The sequence below is a fragment of the Oryctolagus cuniculus genome, chromosome 17 (assembly GCF_051225735.1).
Source record: "Oryctolagus cuniculus isolate XC-2025 breed Fujian yellow rabbit chromosome 17, ASM5122573v1, whole genome shotgun sequence".
NCBI lineage: Eukaryota > Metazoa > Chordata > Mammalia > Lagomorpha > Leporidae > Oryctolagus > Oryctolagus cuniculus.
The window spans coordinates 15,109,482-15,126,767 of NC_142883.1; the positions used below are offsets into that span (position 1 = coordinate 15,109,482).

General features: G+C 57.1%; 1 protein-coding gene across 1 annotated transcript; it reads right to left on the minus strand.

Moving 5' to 3' along the window:
- Nucleotides 1-12: 12 nt before the first annotated feature.
- Nucleotides 13-11,839, minus strand: LOC103351595 (angiotensin-converting enzyme-like protein Ace3). The gene is made up of 14 exons (XM_089318017.1): nt 11,734-11,839; nt 11,499-11,635; nt 10,980-11,138; nt 10,640-10,727; nt 10,375-10,518; nt 9,643-9,834; nt 9,457-9,554; nt 9,197-9,369; nt 8,693-8,916; nt 8,027-8,171; nt 6,960-7,058; nt 6,137-6,259; nt 2,623-2,807; nt 13-2,154 (listed from the first exon to the last, which is right to left on the minus strand). Exons 1-14 carry the CDS (start codon nt 11,837-11,839, stop codon nt 1,790-1,792), a joined length of 2,238 nt encoding a protein of 745 aa, XP_089174143.1. The 3' UTR covers nt 13-1,789.
- Between the last annotated feature and the right edge of the window lie 5,447 nt (nt 11,840-17,286).

Consider the following 17,286-nt stretch of genomic DNA (forward strand, 5'->3'; position numbering starts at 1 on the left):
CTGGCAAAATAAACTGTACAATGGCGGTGAGGGGGAGAGAGGATAGACAAGGGGGCTCGGTGAGGCTTTTGCGAGATCCGGGTGGGAGGCTTGGAGTCCTGCGCTGGGTGTGCCTTTGCCACACAGACTCAGTGCCGGGGGTGGGGGGCCTCGCTGGCCACTGTGGCTGGGGGGTGAGAGGGCTTCAAGTGTGGCCTCCTGGGGGAGGGGGCAGAGGTGTCCTGGCTGCCCCTGATGGGGAGCAGATTGGCTGTGGAGGAAAGGTAGCACTGTTTCTCACGGGCTCAGTGGGTAGGGGTGCTGAGCTCTGGGAGGAGCTTGGGCAGTGTGACACTCACTCCTTCACTCACTCATCCAGATGTTTTCCAAGCCCACATCGTGTGCCATGGCATGTGCTGACCACAGCTGTTATGCAGGGGCACACGGCTGATGTGCATCCAGTCCTCACAGTTCACAGCTGTGATGGGGACAGGTGACAGCACAGAGAAGTAAGAGCAGTGACAGGGCTGTCAAGCAAGGGTGGTCTTGAGCCTGGGTTTGGAGCAGGAAGTATGTGGACTCAGCCAGAACTCAGGAAGATTTCTCGAACTCTGGGGCAGATGTAGGGCCCATGGAAGTCTCAGCCTGGCACCGCTACCCCCAAACCTCTGGATTCTAGGCTCAGATCCTTAATCTAGAGAGAGCTGTTCCGTCATTTGGCTGCTCTCCCACCAGCTCAGCTGCACTCCCAGTGCCTCTTTGTCATCATTGACTGTAATGCCACTGCCCCTCAAGTCTCCTCTACTCTCTCCCAGCTTTCCAGAAACCCTGGAGCACCAGTCCAGACTCAGTGGGTCTCCACATATTGGGTGTGGCATCCCCATGGCAGGCAGACCCAGGCTGGAGAGAGAGGGCTGGCAGGGGTAGAGGCAGAGGTTTCCCCCTCTCTTCCTGGGCTTAAGCCTAGAGCTCTAATTCCCTGAATATCCCTCCTGTAGCTCTCTCCTCTCTGCCCTCTCCCTCCCCCACTGAGCCTGGAAAAGTGCTGTTTGCCCTGTGTTTGCTCCCCAAGGCAACGGGCCAGGCAGCAGGTGTGTGTGTTGAACAAGGCCATCTCCAGAGCAGAGTGGCTGGAGATGAGCTTTGTTTAAATATTAAAGAAGTCAATCATTAATCAGGCCTGGCTTGGTGCCCAGCTGCCCACTGTCTCCAATCAGGAGGGCCTGAGCAGGGGCAGGGAGAGCCACAGGACAGTTGGTGAGGCTGCCGGCATCTCAGGTGAGCAGCAAAGAGCTTTTGGGGGATGGATTGTGCAGCCCAACCTGCAGCAGGCCAGAGAGCTGTGCCAGCCAGTCACCCAAAGCATAAGGAACTGCTCCGGGTATTTGCGAAAGAATACCGTCTACTTGAGAGCGCTTTGTAAGGGGACTGAAGCAGGGGCCTTTTTCTAGCCACAGTGGAGACTCTTTGGGTACTACAGCCCTGGCCAAGCTGGTAGCCCAGCTCCTGAACAAAACAAGGCTCTGGGCATGACTGGGGATGGGGGCTGGTTTGGAGGGACACAGTCACAAGGTCAGTAAAACCAGGCTTCCTGAGCCGCAGGGCGAAGGGCTCTGCTCTGGAACTCAGGGCACCCGTGGCCTCACACACCTGAATTTGCAAACACAGTCACAACGTCTCCTGTGCCCAGATCTGCCACAGCTGCCCTCAGCCACAGTCAGGCCCTGTGCCTGCAGGCTGTCCCCTTCTCTCCCACCATCCTCTTTGGTTCAGCTGCTTCCTCCTGCCCCAGCCTCACCAGTCTCACTGGCTAGTCCCAGCTCCACCATTTAGTTCTCATCCACGGAGGCTGCCTGTGGTGCTGTGTGAAGATCCGAATGGTCAGGCCGATGGAGCACAGCACAAGTAAGAGGCAGATGGCCAGCAGGATCCACTGCCTTCTGGCAGCCTGGCGGGGTTCCACGGCCATACCCAGGAAGTAAGTGTAGGGCAGGGTGCTGAGTATGGAGGAGTCCTGGGCCAATGACTGTTTCTCCAGGAAGTACAGCCTGCAGGCCAGCCCCAGGACCACAAGGACCATGGTCAAGCTCAGGGCCAGCAGGCCCCACTGCCAGAACGTGACCTTGTCGGGCTCCACCTCCAGACCCAGGAACACCGCTCTGCTTGAGATTTTTTCTGTTGGAAGGCATGAGAGTCCCCTCAGCAGGTGGACCTGAGGAGGGAGCCCTGGGGTCCCCTCTGGCCCTCAGGGAAGCACCGACTGCTACTGGCTTTTTCCATCAGCCTCAGGCACCTACTTGCCTCCCGAGCCACAGGTGAGGGTGTTGCCCCTGAAGGAGGGTGGGAGAGGAATAGGAGGAAGGGAGGGAGGAGATGGCATGGAGAAGGTACACATCCCATGGATGTGTCGGGAGGCAAGACACCCACCCTCTGCTCAGCCTGCAGTCTGGTTGGACAGTGTTGCAAGGAAGCAACCGAGTCAGGGCTGGGGCATGGGCTGTGCCAGGAATGGCATAGCCAGCAGCAGTGGGCACACAGCAGCAGTGCTGTGCTGGTCAAGCCAGGCCATAGATGGACTAGGGCCTAAGGCTGGGTCAGGGTAGGGGCTGGGCCAGAGCTGGGACCAGGGTCAGATGATCCAACCTTCAAAGGAGCAGCTGAAGTCCGGCCAGCCCAGCACTTCCCCGTGCTGCACGTTCTCAGTCACCAGCCAGTTCAGCAGGGGCTTGAAGTAGGTCATGAGGGCCTTTGTGGACACGTTGGACTGCCCTGTCAGTTCCTGTAGGACCTCTGGCCAAGGCCTGCTCGAGCCCAGCTTTAACATGTCCCTGGGGGAGTGGAGACAGCTGTGAGGCAGTGTGGGGGTATCTGCTGGGACCCCCTTGGCACTCCCAGCCCTGGCGCTGGAGCTTTGCCAGCCAGAATCTTCTCCCAGAGCTCACCAGTTTTGAAATCAGACTAACCTGGGCTGGAATCTGAGCTCTGTCCTTTACTAGCTGTGGGGTCTTGGGCAAGTAACTTAACTTTTTAAGAGTCACAGTTTCCACATCCTTAAAATGGAAATGCTAGGGGCCAGTGTGGTTGCAGAGCAGGTAGAACCGCCATCTGCAATGCCAGCATCCCTTATGGGCATCGGGTTTGAGTCCTGACTGCTCCACTTCTTATCCAGCTCCCTGCGAATGCACCTGGGAAAGCTGTGGAAGATGGTCCAAGTGCTTGGACCTCTGCATCTGCATAGGAGACCCAGAAGAAGCTCCTGCCTTCAGGCTTTGGATTGGCCCAGCTCCAACCATTGTCACCATTTAAGAAGTGAACCAAGAGATGGAAGATCTCTCTCTCTGCAACTCTGCCTTTCAAATAAATAAATAAATAATCTTTTTTAAAAAATGGAGGTGCTGGGGCCAGCGCTGTGGTGCACTAGGTTAATCCTCTGCCTGTGGTGCCGGCGTCCCATATGGGTGCTGGTTCTAGTCTCAGCTGCTCCACTTCCAATCCATCTCCCTGCTGTGGCCTGGGAAAGCAGTAGAAGATGGCCCAAGTGCTTAGGCCCCCGCACCCGCATGGGAAGCCAGGAAGAAGCACCTGGCTGCTGGCTTTGGATCAGCGCAGCTCCGGCCATTGCGGCCATCTGGGGAGTCAACCAACAGAAGGAGGACCTTTCTCTCTATCTCTCTATCACTGTTTGTAATTCTACCTGCCAAATAAATAAATAAAATCTTTAACAAAAAATGGAAGTGCTAACAGTTTCTACCTCCTAGGCTTGTTGAGACAATCAAGTAGGCACAGTGCCAGGAGTGCAACAGACAGGCCACACATGTTTGCTGCCGAGTCAGCCTCGCAGTGCCCACACCCATACTGCTGTGTGGTCATGGTGCTTCTCCTGGCCTCCAGCGGCACAGTCTGCAGCCCTGTTTCCCTCGGGCTGCTCAGTGTCGGTAGGTGGAGGCAGCTCTTCTGCCCTTGCTGCTTTCACAGGGAGGGCTTGGGAGGACTCCAGAGCCCAGCAGCACGGGAGGCGCTCTGCACACCACCAGCAGCGCTGCACAAATATCAGCCCTGCCTCCAGGCACACCCAGGACTGAGGGGCGGGGACTGAGCATTAGGCTCGGCGCCTTGTACTCACAGAGGGTGCGGGGGCACAGAAGCCAGGAACCCAGACTTCTCTGCCCCAAATCCCCCTGGGGAGGCAGTGGTGGGAAGATGTTGATGCTTCTCAACCTGTTCCCTGATAGGATCATGAAAGAAGTGGGGCCCGGAGGTCACCCTCCTGGGGTCTAGACTACCAGAACCAAGATTCAAGGTCCCGCAGGGCTGCTCATGGACGGGATAGCCTCAGGCACACAACTCTGCTTCTCATCAATAAAATGGACCCCGTGAATACCCGCCCCTCGCTGTGCTGAGGCATAAGCCCCATAGCGACAAAGGAGGGCTTCATAGCTTGTAAAGACCCACACACATGGCTTCATGAACAGCCAGGGAAGAATGAAGTGGAGAAACTAAAGGTCAGTGGCTCCTGGGCAGAGACCACTGAGGAAGGATGTGGGTGAGAGCCCGGAGGAAGGAAGGAGAAAAGCTGTCCCAGCAGGCCCTGGGCACCCTGTGCGCTCTGGCTGGCGTGGGACAGGAAGGTGTAAGAAGGAAGTCCAGAGGCCCTCCAAGCGGGTGGGACAAGGGAGCCGTTCAAAGTGAGTTGATGTAAAGAAAACAGATGGCTGCTATTTCTTGCATGGTCCAGCCTTGGTCCTCCGTATGACCACCGACACCACTGTTGCACGCTTCCTGAAGCCCTATCCCAGAGCTCCAGCTCCTCTCTCATGTTACCGAATGTTTTTATCCCATAGTCCGTTGCCCCCTGCTGGCCACTGAACATCTGGCCTGCACTGGTACAAGTAAATGGGTGCTGAGCGCACAAATGACCGGTGGCCTGAGACCCAAGGTCAGAGAACAGAGAGAGGCCCTTACGGTCAGCACATGCAGAAGAGCTCCGAGCAGGGCAGCCGACCTGCGTAAACCTTTGAGGTGTGAAAGAGGGAAGAGCAATGGACCAGGGAGACAGGAGTTATGCAAGACGCAGGCTTCCGTCCTGTGACCCTGTCTGGGCTGCTGGTTACAGACTAACTGGTGGAATCCAAATGTGCTCATTAAATATGCAAAGCCTTCTAAAGCATGTGGCATTGTTAATCCACTGAAAGACAAGGGTAAAACTCAGGATGACCTTGACCCATTAGGGGAAGGGACCTATTGAAATTCAAAGAAGGAAAAGACCTAGTCCATAGATGGACTCAGTGTCAGTGGCTGGAGCCCTCATCTTGGAACCAGTAATCTTGGGTCTAATCATACCAGGACTTGTATCTTTAGACTGATGGAGGCCACAGGGAGACACATGCTGTGTTTTGGAATCAGCCCCAGGATCAAAGCACAACTTTGTTTCTTGCTAGATGAATGACACACGATCATGTTACCTGTCTTACTTCAGTGTCATCAGCTGTTCAAGGTAGATAATATTCACTTTGCAAAGCCATGAGCTACTAGTGGAAAACACTGGAAGAGCACTCATCACGAACGCCTGGTTTGTCACAGTGAAAGCGTCACACTTGCCACTCGGGTCTTCTACCTCCATCCAAGTGTGCTTCAGGACCAAAACCAATGCCACAGAGGCAGGCGTGGCTGAATACTGACGCTGAGGAAAAAGACTGGGGCGTCAAAGTGAACCACAGACTCGTGGGAAGCATGCCAAGGAGCTGGCGTGAAAGCAAACTGGAACAGGCCAAGAACGAGAGAAGAGGTGGGGACGGCTGAGTGCCCCCAGGGGCGGGAACAAGGGAAGAAGAGAGGATTCAGATGGAAGATGGAAGCTGAGGCAGGACTCTGGCCAGGGCTTTTCCTCGGGGTCAGCGTCACTTCCTGTCCTGTGTAAGTGTGTATGTGCACGCACGGATGCAAACAGCGCCTCTGACCACAGGGGGCTCCACAAGAGGAAACGGGCTCGATTCAAGTAGTAAAGACTGCAGTCTGACCCCAGGAAGAATTTCCACTAGAACACAAGCTAGTGAAACTCAGTTTGCGGTACCAGGGTGATTAGTGAGGGGCAGGGGCTGGGGGCACGGCTCCCCGCAGAGAGCTAGGGGAAGCTGAGGATGGGGGAGCAGGCACTCACCCCAGGAGTTTCCCAGCTGTCTTGGAGTTATAGATGTCACACCGGTGCAGCGGGCCCACGTGGCCCGAGGCCTTGCAGAGCGCTTCGTGGAACTGGAACTGAAGCACAGTGCTGAGAAAGTACCTGGGAAGAGGGACAGGAGGGCAGGCTGGGGAGTGGGGATCAGGGCTGGGAAGCCCAGAGCCAGCGGGGTCGGGGAGCTGTGATGTGTGATGGCTACTTCAGCAGTCAGCACCTGAGCAAGGCTGCCTTGGACTAGTCCGAGAGCGCTGGAGGGCTCTCCACCAGCCATCTTTATTATTTATTTATCCATTGATTTTTAAAGTTTATTTGATAGGCAGACAGAAGCAGAGACAGACAGACAGATCTTCCATTCACGCTCCAAAAGTCTGCAAGAGCTGGGGCTGGGCCAGGCCAAAGCCAGGAGCCTAGAACTGCATCCCGGTCTCCCACACGGGTGGCAGGGACTCCAGTCCTTGTGCCATCACCTGCTACCTCCCAGGGTGCGTATTAGCAGGCAGCTGGAGTCGGAAACAGAGCTGGGAGTCAGACCCACGCCCTTCGACGTGGGACGCAGGTGTCCCAAGTGGTATCTTGAGCATTGTGCCAACTCTCCCCACCTGGCCTTCTGATCCAAAGTCACCTCTACCCTCGCCTCCCGCTCTCTGCCCTCTGCACAGGATCTGATGCGAAGGCTCCAAGGAGTCCAGGGTGTGGCCCTCGGGAGGAGGTGGAGGGGTACAAGGTGACGTTTGGATCTAGGGCCTCCCTGGGGAGCCCCCCAAGCCCCCGAGCTGGCTGTGCCGCGGGGCCCGGCCCTTACTGTAGGTAGGGAACGCTGGCTGCAATGTGGAACTTGGCGCCTGGATCAAAGTCGTCCTCGGACCGAGGAACAGGCGGGCACAGGCCCTGGTACTTCATCCTGGGGAGGGCAGAGATGAGGGCCTTGTGGGTGGCGCCTGGAGGGTTCTCCGGCCCTTTCCTTTCTGTGGAACCTACATATCTATCAAAATCAGACCTGGCATGCCGACGACACTTACTGCATTTTTGTTGATGAGATAAATGAAAACACATGGCATCAGAAGCGGGTAGGGGCCGGCGCCGCGGCTCACTAGGCTAATCCTCCGCCTAGCGGCGCCGGCACACCGGGTTCTAGTTCCGGTTGGGGCGCCGGATTCTGTCCCGGTTGCCCCTCTTCCAGGCCAGCTCTCTGCTGTGGCCAGGGAGTGCAGTGGAGGATGGCCCAGGTGCTTGGGCCCTGCACCCCATGGGAGACCAGGATAAGCATCTGGCTCCTGCCATCGGATCAGCGCGGTGCGCCGGCCGCAGCGCGCCGGCCGCGGCGGCCATTGGAGGGTGAACCAACGGCAAAGGAAGACCTTTCTGTCTGTCTCTCTCTCTCACTGTCCACTCTGTCAAAAAAAAAAAAAAAAAAAAAAAAAAAGAAGAAGAAGCGGGTAGGATAACTGCTGTTCCCATGTCACAGATGGGAAGACCCAGCTCCCACGGCCAGGATGGCCACAGACCCCGGCAACTAGAAGGTCTGGCGTTGCCTCCCCGAGCTGAGCCGGGGAAGTCACCGTCCCTGGGCCTCGCTGGGACATGTTGTCTGGCAAAGGGGACAGAGGGCCCTCTTGGGGATGAGACGCAGGCTGCGAGAGGGTTCTTTGTCACGCTGCTGGGGTCGGCAGTGGCAAGGGCAGCTTTCCCAGGGCTCCGTCTGCCAAGGCCCCGGGGGATCACCAGCACTCTTGCTCAGCCACAGGCTCTGTCCAGTGTGTGGGGGTGGCCGGGTCAGGGAGGACGGAAGGGCCCCTGCAGGAGCTGCAGAGGCCGGTGGGGGTGTGTAGGAGGGGGAGGAGCCCGAGGTGGGAGGAGCCCCGGACCCACCTGAGGTTCCACCACTCTTGATTGTAGGTATCTTTCCGGATGGTGCTGTCAAAGACCCTCCAGCGAAACAGGTCCACGAGGTAGCTGAAGGGGACGAAGGCGACCTTCTCCAGGGCCATGCTCATCAGGAAGTTCACCTCCTCGTCTGGGAGCGGGGAAGGGCCATCAGGAGATGGCTCCTGGCTGTGCCGCTCCTCTACCCTCGCCCGGGGCAGGGGGGTCTCCATGCCACCCCCACCCCTGGCCTCTGGGCCCCCATCACCTGAGTCCTCCATGCCCTCTGCCCTGGCCTCTGGGCCCCCCATCACCTGCGTCCTCCACGACTCCTCCCCCGGCCTCTGGGCCCCCATCACCTGCATCCTCCATGTCCCCAGCCCAGCCTCTGGGCCCCCCATCACCTGCGTCCTCCATGACTCCCCCCGCCGGCCTCTGGGCCCCCATCACTTGCGTCCTCCCCGCCCCCTCCCCGGCCTCTGGGCCCCCATCACCTGCATCCTCCATGTCCCTAGCCCAGCCTCTGGGCCCCCATCACCTGCGTCCTCCACGACTCCCCCCCCCGGCCTCTGGGCCCCCATCACCTGAGTCCTCCCCGCCCCCTCCCCGGCCTCTGGGCCCCCATCACCTGCGTCCTCCCCGCCCCCTCCCCGGCCTCTGGGCCCCCATCACCTGCGTCCTGGTGCTGGAGACTGAGCAGGCCTCTGTTGAGCAGGTGCTTGTGCGAGGAGGCGGAGAGGGTGATCACCGACCCCACGGCCTCTTCAAAGGCTGGGTTGGCCCCTGCGCGGAAGGGTATGGACAGGTTCCTGTACTGCAGGAAGTACTGGATATGGCCCATCTGGTGGAAGATGGAGAGCAGGTCTTCTATGGTCACCTCGGTGCACTTCTTTATCCTAGGGTTGAAGGGCAGGGGTTAAGGAGCCGGGGATGCCCTGGGGAGAGTGAGAGGCTGCTTCATTCGGACGCTGTTAAGGGATTGGGTTGGCTTGAGCTGGAGAGCGGAAGGGCTTTGAGTGCCATCCTCTCCCACTGCAGGCCCCAGGCCCTTTGCACATCCACCCACCTCTCTTCTGTGTTCCACGTATACCGCCCCCCCCATACCCCTTGCCCACAGCTCCCGAGACAGGCAGGTGGGAGTGCGGTGTCAGTGCAGGCTGTGCGGGTGGTGGGCACCTGAAGTCCCTGCTGTTGTAGAAGTCCCAGGCTGAGGCGTGGCACTCCACCTCCCGCCCGTCACTCGGCTTCTCTATCATGGACTTCTTCCAAAAGTCGGCGGGGGTGGACAGCAGCCCCAAGGAGGTGAAGAATGTCTCAGCCTCCTCAAACATCTTCTGTGGCCTCCAGTGCTGTGGGGAAGAGGGGTGTTGGGGGCACTGCCCTGCTTGCCCAGGCTGCCCGGGGGTGGGGAGGGGTGGGGGAGGCCCAGCACCGACCTGGCCTTTCATGATCCTTGTGATGTCCTCAGGGGGCTTCTCTGGGAAGGGCAGGACCAGGTCTAGGATGTTGACCCAGGACTGGGCCCACATGTTCCCTGGAAGGGCAGGGGCGGGGCTCAGAGGCTGCGAGAGGCAGTCTCCGCCCTCATCGAGGTCCAGCCCTGCCGTTAGCCGGGCCTTTACCCAGCAGGTGGGCGGGGATGGCCCCCCTCACGTCGATGACCTCGGGCCCGTAGTGGCGGTGCAGGGCGCGGCGCACGTAGGCGTGCAGGTTCAGGTAGAGCGGCTGCAGCTCCTGGAAGAGCCGCTCCAGGTCTTGCTCCAGGGTGTCAGACTCATACTTGGCGCGCCACATAGCCCCCATGTCCTTGTAACCTAGGATGGGGTGAGGACTCGCTGGGCGCTCGCCATCCCACCCTGCAGCCCTGGCCTCGTCTGTGAAAAGGAGTCCTACCTCCCCAGGCCGCTGTTCGATCAGAGCTGGAAAAGCACTTAGCTTCTCACCATGCTGCAAGGCCCTGACCTCCCTCCCCCACCCTCCCCCAGGGCCCCCACCTCATCCCCAGCCCCGAGGAGCCCCTGGCTTCTTTCAGGTCCTCCAAAACAGGGGATCCTTGGGGTCGGTGCTTCTGCCAGTTAGGGGGAACGGCTTTTTGCCTGTCTGGCTCTCACCCATGTCGCAAGGGCCTCCCTGATACTCATGGGAAGCCGGTCTCTCCCTGCGCCCCTCTTGGCAGTGCCTTCCTCCTGGTCGGCAGCCCATGCGGCTCTTACTGGGTTGTGTGTGTCTCCCCTAACCCGGCCTGTGCACCCCCCTCAGCTGCCGGCACCCGGTAGGAGCTGGGTCAGCGTCGGGGTTCCCCTGCCCGGTGTCGGGGTTCCTGCTGCCCCCAGGGCACTCTGCACACCATTCACCATTGAGCTGAGCCGCCTTGTTGCTGAGCTGCACGTAGTGTGGGAAGTTGGGGCGCAGCTGGCGCCCCACAGCGTCCCGCCAGCCCTGCCAGGCCCACAGCAGCTCCTTCTCATCCCTCGAGTTGGCCATGATGTCTTCGAGGTCTGTGCCCAGCAAAGGAGCCGTGTGGATCCCCTCCCCCCTGCCCCCACCCCAGCCCCGCCTCTGCCCTGGCCCACCCTGGGTGCCCTTCCCCCACTGGAGGGACTGGCCTGGGGCTCTCACCGGGCTCCAGGGGCAGGCAGGGCCCCTCATTCAGGCACACTTGGCCCATACTGTACGTCGTCTCCATGTAGGCCAGAAGCTTGTTGTACTGAGAGAGCAGGTGTCACCCAGGGCAGGCCCGGGCCCTCGGCCGGCCCCCAGCTCGAGCCTCGCCAGCCAGGAGAACTGGGCCTGGCCGAAGCATCTCTCCCACCCTGCCCTCCTCCTCCCCCACGGAAGGTTCTGGGGCAGCCTCCCCCTCCCTCCTGCCCCAGACACGTAGGCTTCCCCTCCAGGTCTGGCCCACCCCCGCCTGGGGGGGGGAGCGTGTGCCTGGAGGCCAGAGGGCTCCGTCCATCACCTCCCAGAGCTTGTCCTTGGGCAGGGCCGCCTTGTCTATGTCCTTCAGCTTACTCAGCATGCGCTTCACGGCCGGGTCCTGGAATTGGCTGGTCTTGAACAGGCGGGCCCGGGTGCCGAAGTAGGTCAGGAACTGGGACCGCTCCACCTCCCTGCGCAGCTGAGAAGGGCGGGGCTTGTGTGTGTGTGTGTGTGTGTATGTAAGTGTGTGTGATGGGGGGCTGGGGAGGCGGAAGGGTCCCGCACTGAACGCCAGTGTCACAGCTCCCCGATTCTCAGGTTTGAAGATTTGCTAGGAGGCAGGGGGAGAAAGCCTGGGTGCTGGAATCCAGGAAGCGGGAGAAGGGCGAAGACATGAGGGAGCTGCCTCGGCTCAGGGTCCCACACGGCCTGGGGCTCCTGGCCAGCTTCTGACACGCACCTGGGGCTTCCCTCTTCCCTCAGCTCTCAACCGGGGCGCAGAAGGTGAGCTTCCCCCCACCCCCACCCCCACCCCCGGCAGGGGGAGGTGGCACCACACCATCTCCTCCTGATTTTCCCTGGTGATGTTGGTGACGTAGTCCCAAGCGGCTTCCATGAACTGGTTCAACACAACCTGGGCTGTTTGGTCATAAAACTGCAGGAACAGCTGGGCCTCAGTCTCATTGTAGAAATCGTCTGCGGGAAGAAAGAGGCGTCGTGTGTCCTGGGCGGGGCCTGTCCCCGCTGCCTGCTGCCCCCGGCTCGTCCCGTGCTCCTTCGGGTCCCAGCCGCACCTAAGCTTGGGTCAGCCACAGAGCTGAACGGTGACGAGAGCTGTCCGTAACAGTAGCAGAGGAGCGTGAGGAGGGAAGATGCAGGACAAGTCCATCCTGTTCCCATGACCAAGAGAACAGCAGCGCTGGGGCCAGGCTATGGGCCAATCAAGAGCCAGCTCCATATTGTGACATCAGGGGCCAAAGGGTCACCGGGAGTATTAGAACTGGAAAGCCCTCAACCGCCTTCTGCTTCAGCTGCCCCCATTTTACAGGTAAGGAGACTGAGGTCCAGAAGAGGCAAGTCAAATGGCCTGGTTCACAGGCCAGCTAATGGCAGAGCCAAGGGGGAGAAACCAGGGCTCTTGACATGTTTTTCTGTTTTTGAAATTTATTTGAAAGTTACAGAGAGACAGGGAGGGATCTTCCATCCACTGGTTCATTCCCCAGATGGCAGCAACAGCCAGTGCTGGGCCAGGCTGAGGTCTGGAGCCAGGAGCTTCTGGGTCTTCCACATGGGTGCAGGGGCCCAAACACTTGAGCCATCTGCTGCTGCTTTTCCCAGCCATGAGTGGGGATCTGGATCAGAAGTGGACCAGCCAGGACATGAACCCGTGTCCACACTGGGTGCCAGCACTGCAGGTGGCAGCTTTACCCGCTACGCCACAGCGCCGCCCCATGGGCTCCTGGCTTTGAAGCCAGAACTTGTTCTACTCAGTCACTCCTCTCTGGGGTTGGCGTAACCCTTGGGTCTTGGCCAGGGACTGGTGAGACTCCTGCAGGAGAGCCGAGCAGGTGGGTGGGATGATGGGTGCGTGGATGGGCCCATGACGGCGACATCTCTGAGTCTCTGGATGTGGGAGGCCCACTTGCCTCTCCAGGTTCTCCGACTTTACTCTTCGGTCCAGTTAGTCCAGATTGGGTTTTTTCTCTCTTGTGGGAAGCGTGATCCTCTCCGGGGCTGGGCGGGGCCTGCCCTTGTTCTGCAGGGAGAGCCTGGTACTGAGTCACAGCCAGCAGGAGGCACACAGGGAGAGGGCCCTGTGGGGTGCCTGTCCGTGGGAGCCCGAGCCTGGCTTGAGCCGGCAGGACTGCAGCTCTCTACCAGCCCTGGTGACCCCCAGCCTCTGACACACGCAGGCTGGGGGATGAGCTCAGGCCTCTTCTGTCCCGCCTTGGGGTTCCTTCGTCAGACTCAATTTCTTCCACCCCTAGACTCCCTCTCCCCTATGCTCCCTCAGCGACCTCCCTGAGGTCCACCTATGCTCCTAGATGGGCTGATGCCATGACCAGAGAAACTGACCAAATAGCCCTCAATGTATGATGTTATGGTCGAAATATATTCTAACTACAGGAGGAAAGAATGTGATCCTCTGGCCAGGCTGATGCTTGGAGCTTGCAGGGAAATCCTCTTGCTTCCAGTGCACAGTCTTGCTCCATAGAAAGCCCTGCTAATGATGCCAAGTGCAGAGCTGGGCAGGAGAGCTTCATGTGGACTCTTCAGATGCTGGAGGTGATGGGGGAGGTGAGAGTGCACCCACACAGTGGCAGCGCTGGTGCCTGCGTGGGGACAGCTGATCTCCTGCGCGGGAGACGAGACATCCCCATTAAGATGGGAACCAGGAGGTGGCTTCCACTCTGAGAGGGCCCTGCGGGAAGCAGCCACATGCATGGGACCCTGCCGAAAGCTGTTCCCACTGAGGGTCATGTGTAGGTCAAATCGTCTGAACCCAAGAGAAAAACTCAGTGCAGGAGGAACAATGAGCCAGCCCCACCGAGCACTTTCCAGGTGTCAGGGTCTCTGGGGCTGTTAGGGCCGAATCCTCTCAACACACTCACAGGGAGTGCACTGTGGTCCACATCCCCGTTCTATAGATGAAGAAATCAAGGCACAGAGAGTTTGAGGGGCTTGTTCACGCTTGCACAGCTAGCAAATAACAGAAGTAGAACTTAAATCCGAAAGATTTTGCGAAACCACAGACACATGAAAGGAGCAGTATGGGTGAGGGACTGTCTCTGAGCGACCCAAAAGAGATGTAAAATCCAGATTTTTATGCCACATAGAAAAAAATAACCCAACATGGATCAAAGATCCAAACAAAAGAGCCACAGCTATAAAAATCTTAGAAGAAAACATATGGGAAAATTTTCAAGACATTGGATTTAACAATGATTTCTTGGAATTGACACCAAAAGCACAGGCAACAAAAGGAAAAACAGACAAATCAGAGTTCATCCCAATTTTGTGCATCAAAGGACACTATCCAGAGAGTAAAAAAGAAGCCCACCACGGGAGGAAAACATTTGCAAGTCCCATATCTGGTAAGGGATTAATGTCCAGAATATATGAAGAACTCAAAGTCAACAGGCAAAGAAGGGCAAGGGACTGGGGTAGACATCTCTCTGAAGCTCCAGGACACATGGGGTGGTGTGCAGTAGCACTTACCCTGTGGAAATGCAACCCAATCCACAACGGCATGTCCCTTCACACCCGCTAGGGTCGCTAGTTAAAAAAAAAAAAAAGTAGAAAACAGTGTTGGCCAATGGAGAAGAAGCTGGAACCCTTATGCACTGCTTATGCACTGCTGATGGGAATGTAAAATGGCCGAGTGGCATTTCCTCAAAAAAATTAAGCAGAATGATCACATGATCCAGCAATGCTACCTTCGGGTAGACACACGAAAGAATGGGAAGCTCACAGCAGAATTATTCGTAATGCAAAAAAAGGTAGAGACTCAAATGCTCACTGATGGATGGATGAACAAAATGTGTGTTTAATACAGATTATATATATAAAATGGAATCTTGCTTGGTGTTAAAGAGGAAGGAAGTGCTGATACATGCTGTAACATGATTGAACCTTGAGAATGTTGTGAAATAAGCCAGACACAGGACAGAGTGCATACAATTCCAGCTGCATGAGATACCCAGAGTGGTTAAACTCAAAGTAGAACGAGGTTCTGCAGGCTCCGGGAGAGACGAGAATGAGGGGTCAGTGTTTAATGGGCACAGGTCCGCTGTCCAAGTTCTGGAGACGGCTGATGGTGAGGGTTGCATAGCAGTTTACTAAATGCCACTGACTCGCATGCTTTAAAAGTGATCAGCAGTGGACATTTGGTCTAGAGGTTACGATGCCCGCCTTCCACATCAGAGTACCTGGATTCAAGTCCCAGCTCTTCTCCTGACCACAGCTTCCTGCTAATGCAGACCCTGGGAGGGAGCGGTGATGGCTCAAGTGATCAGGTTCCTGCCACTCACTGGGAGACCTGGACTGAGCCCGACTTCAGCCCCCAGCCCAGGACTGCTGTGGCCATTGGAGGCGTGGCAAATGCACGAGAGCTTGCTCTATGTGTCTCCATCTTTGCAGCCACCATGAGGAGGTTTCCAAAAACCATTTCACAGGTATGAATATTCAGCCTCAAAAACTGAAACGAGGTTGACTATTGATAATGATGATGTATTGTGTGTTTCAAAAAGCCGGGAAAAAGGGTTCTGAACATTTTCATCACAATGATAAAGGTGAGATAAAAATGCTTACCCCGCTTTGCACATCACAAGGTACCCAATAAATACGCACAACTTTTTATATGTTAATTCAAAAAAATAAGTTTAAAGAAAGAGCTTAAAGAGAATTGCTGAGGGCCAGCACTGTGGCATGGCAGGTTAAGCGTATGGTGCTGGCATACCATATGGGCACCTGATTAAGTCCTGGCTGCTCCACTTTCAATCCAGCTCCCTGCTGATGTGTCTTGGAAAGCAGTGGGGACAACCCAAGTTCTTGGGTCTCTGTGCCCATGTAGGAGACCAGGACGAAGCTCCTTGCTCTGGCTTCAGCCTGGCCCAGCCCCAGCCGTTGTCTTTAGGGGAGTGAACCTGCAGGTGGCAGATCTCTGTCTCTCCCTCTTTCTGTGTGTGTTAACTCGACTTTCAAATAAATAAATAAATCTTTAAAAAAGAAACTCGCTGAAGGTCACCTAAGTGGTAAGGGGGAGAGGTGGGATCAGCCTCAGGCTGAATCCAAGCTGCTTGATTCATTCACAGTAAAGCCAGGGTATGGTGGGGGCCTGGGAGAGGGTTGGGGAGAGCAGAGAGCCTGAGGCTGGCCTCGCGGAGAGCTGGACACAGAAGAGGGGCATCAGCAGGTGCAGTGTGGGGAGGGGCTCAGTCGTCAGTGCCACCAGCAGAAACAGCCAGACCGGCCCCTCCTCCTGCTGTCACCATCTCGTCTTCCTCTACCTTCTAGGTAGACCTGGCCTCTCTCCACTCACCCCCAGGAGGCAGAGACAGGAGCCTGAGCCATGATAATAGTTCAAGTGTAATGGACCAGGCTGCTCGGACTACTGCAACGTCAAGTTCTCTGCCTGCAGCCTGCAGTTCAGTTCTTTGGGTGCTGAGTGCTGGTGACCTCACACTGCCTGTGGGCTCTGCCAGGCAGCATGGACCTCTGCAGTTCATATAAATAGGAAAGGGCGCTAAGTGACAGTGATCTGTGTGTGCCAAACAGCTTCCAAACATGAGCTCTGAAGGGCAGCTGGCAATGCAAGAATCCTTTGGTGGCAGAAACATGTTTATAAACTCCATTGTCTTACTTACCCGTAAACTTCCACCTCTTGTGTAACCCAAAATATCTCAGCGCCACACCCTGCAACATACACACACACACACACACATGCACTCACAAGGCTGCTGGACACTGCTGGGCACAAACAGCTAAGAACACTGGGGGACAGATGTTGGGGGATGGACCCAGGTAGGTGACAGTATCAGCAAAGCCAAGGGGGCTCAGAGCCGAGGGTCAACCCAGCCCCAGAAAACCAGACAGTTTCCATCTGGCCAGGTCCTAGGTGTGGCGTTTAAATGTCTGGAAAATAGACCCAGTTGAGGCCAGCGCTGTAGTGCAGTGGGTTAAAGCCCCAGCCTGCTTGCTGGCATCCCACATTGGCGCCGGTTCAAGTCCCGGCTGCTCCACTTCTGATCTAGCTCTCTGCTATGGCCTGGGAAAGCAGTAGAAGATGGCCCAAGTCCTTGGGCCCCTGCACCCACGTGGGAGACCTGGAAGAAGCTCCTGGCTCCTGGCTCAGATCAACTCAGCTTTGGCTGTGGGGTCTTTTGGGGGAGAGAACCAGCGGATGGAAGACCTCTCTCTGGCTCTACCTCTCTCTGTAAGTCTGTCTTTCAAATAAATAAAGTAAATCTTGGAAAAAAAATAAATCCTGTTGTCCTAACTTACACAGGATACACAACTGCAAATACCACGTGACCCCATTTAAAACATGTGGAGAGAAAAGGGCTGGAGGGGCAGGTGTATGGTGCAGGTGTTAAGATGCAGCGTGGGACACCTGCGTCCCATATCAGATGCCTGGTTCCCCTGCTTCCAATCAGCTCCCTACTAATGGTTGGCAGCAGGTGATGGCTCAAGTGCCAGGGCTCCTGCCACCCATGTGAGACCCCCGGATGCAATTTCTGGCTCTTGGCTCTGGCCTGGCCCAGCCTGGCTGCTGCAGCCATTTAGGGTAGTGAACCAGTGGATGGAGGACCTCCCAGTCTGTCACTCTGCCTTTCAAATAAAGCGAA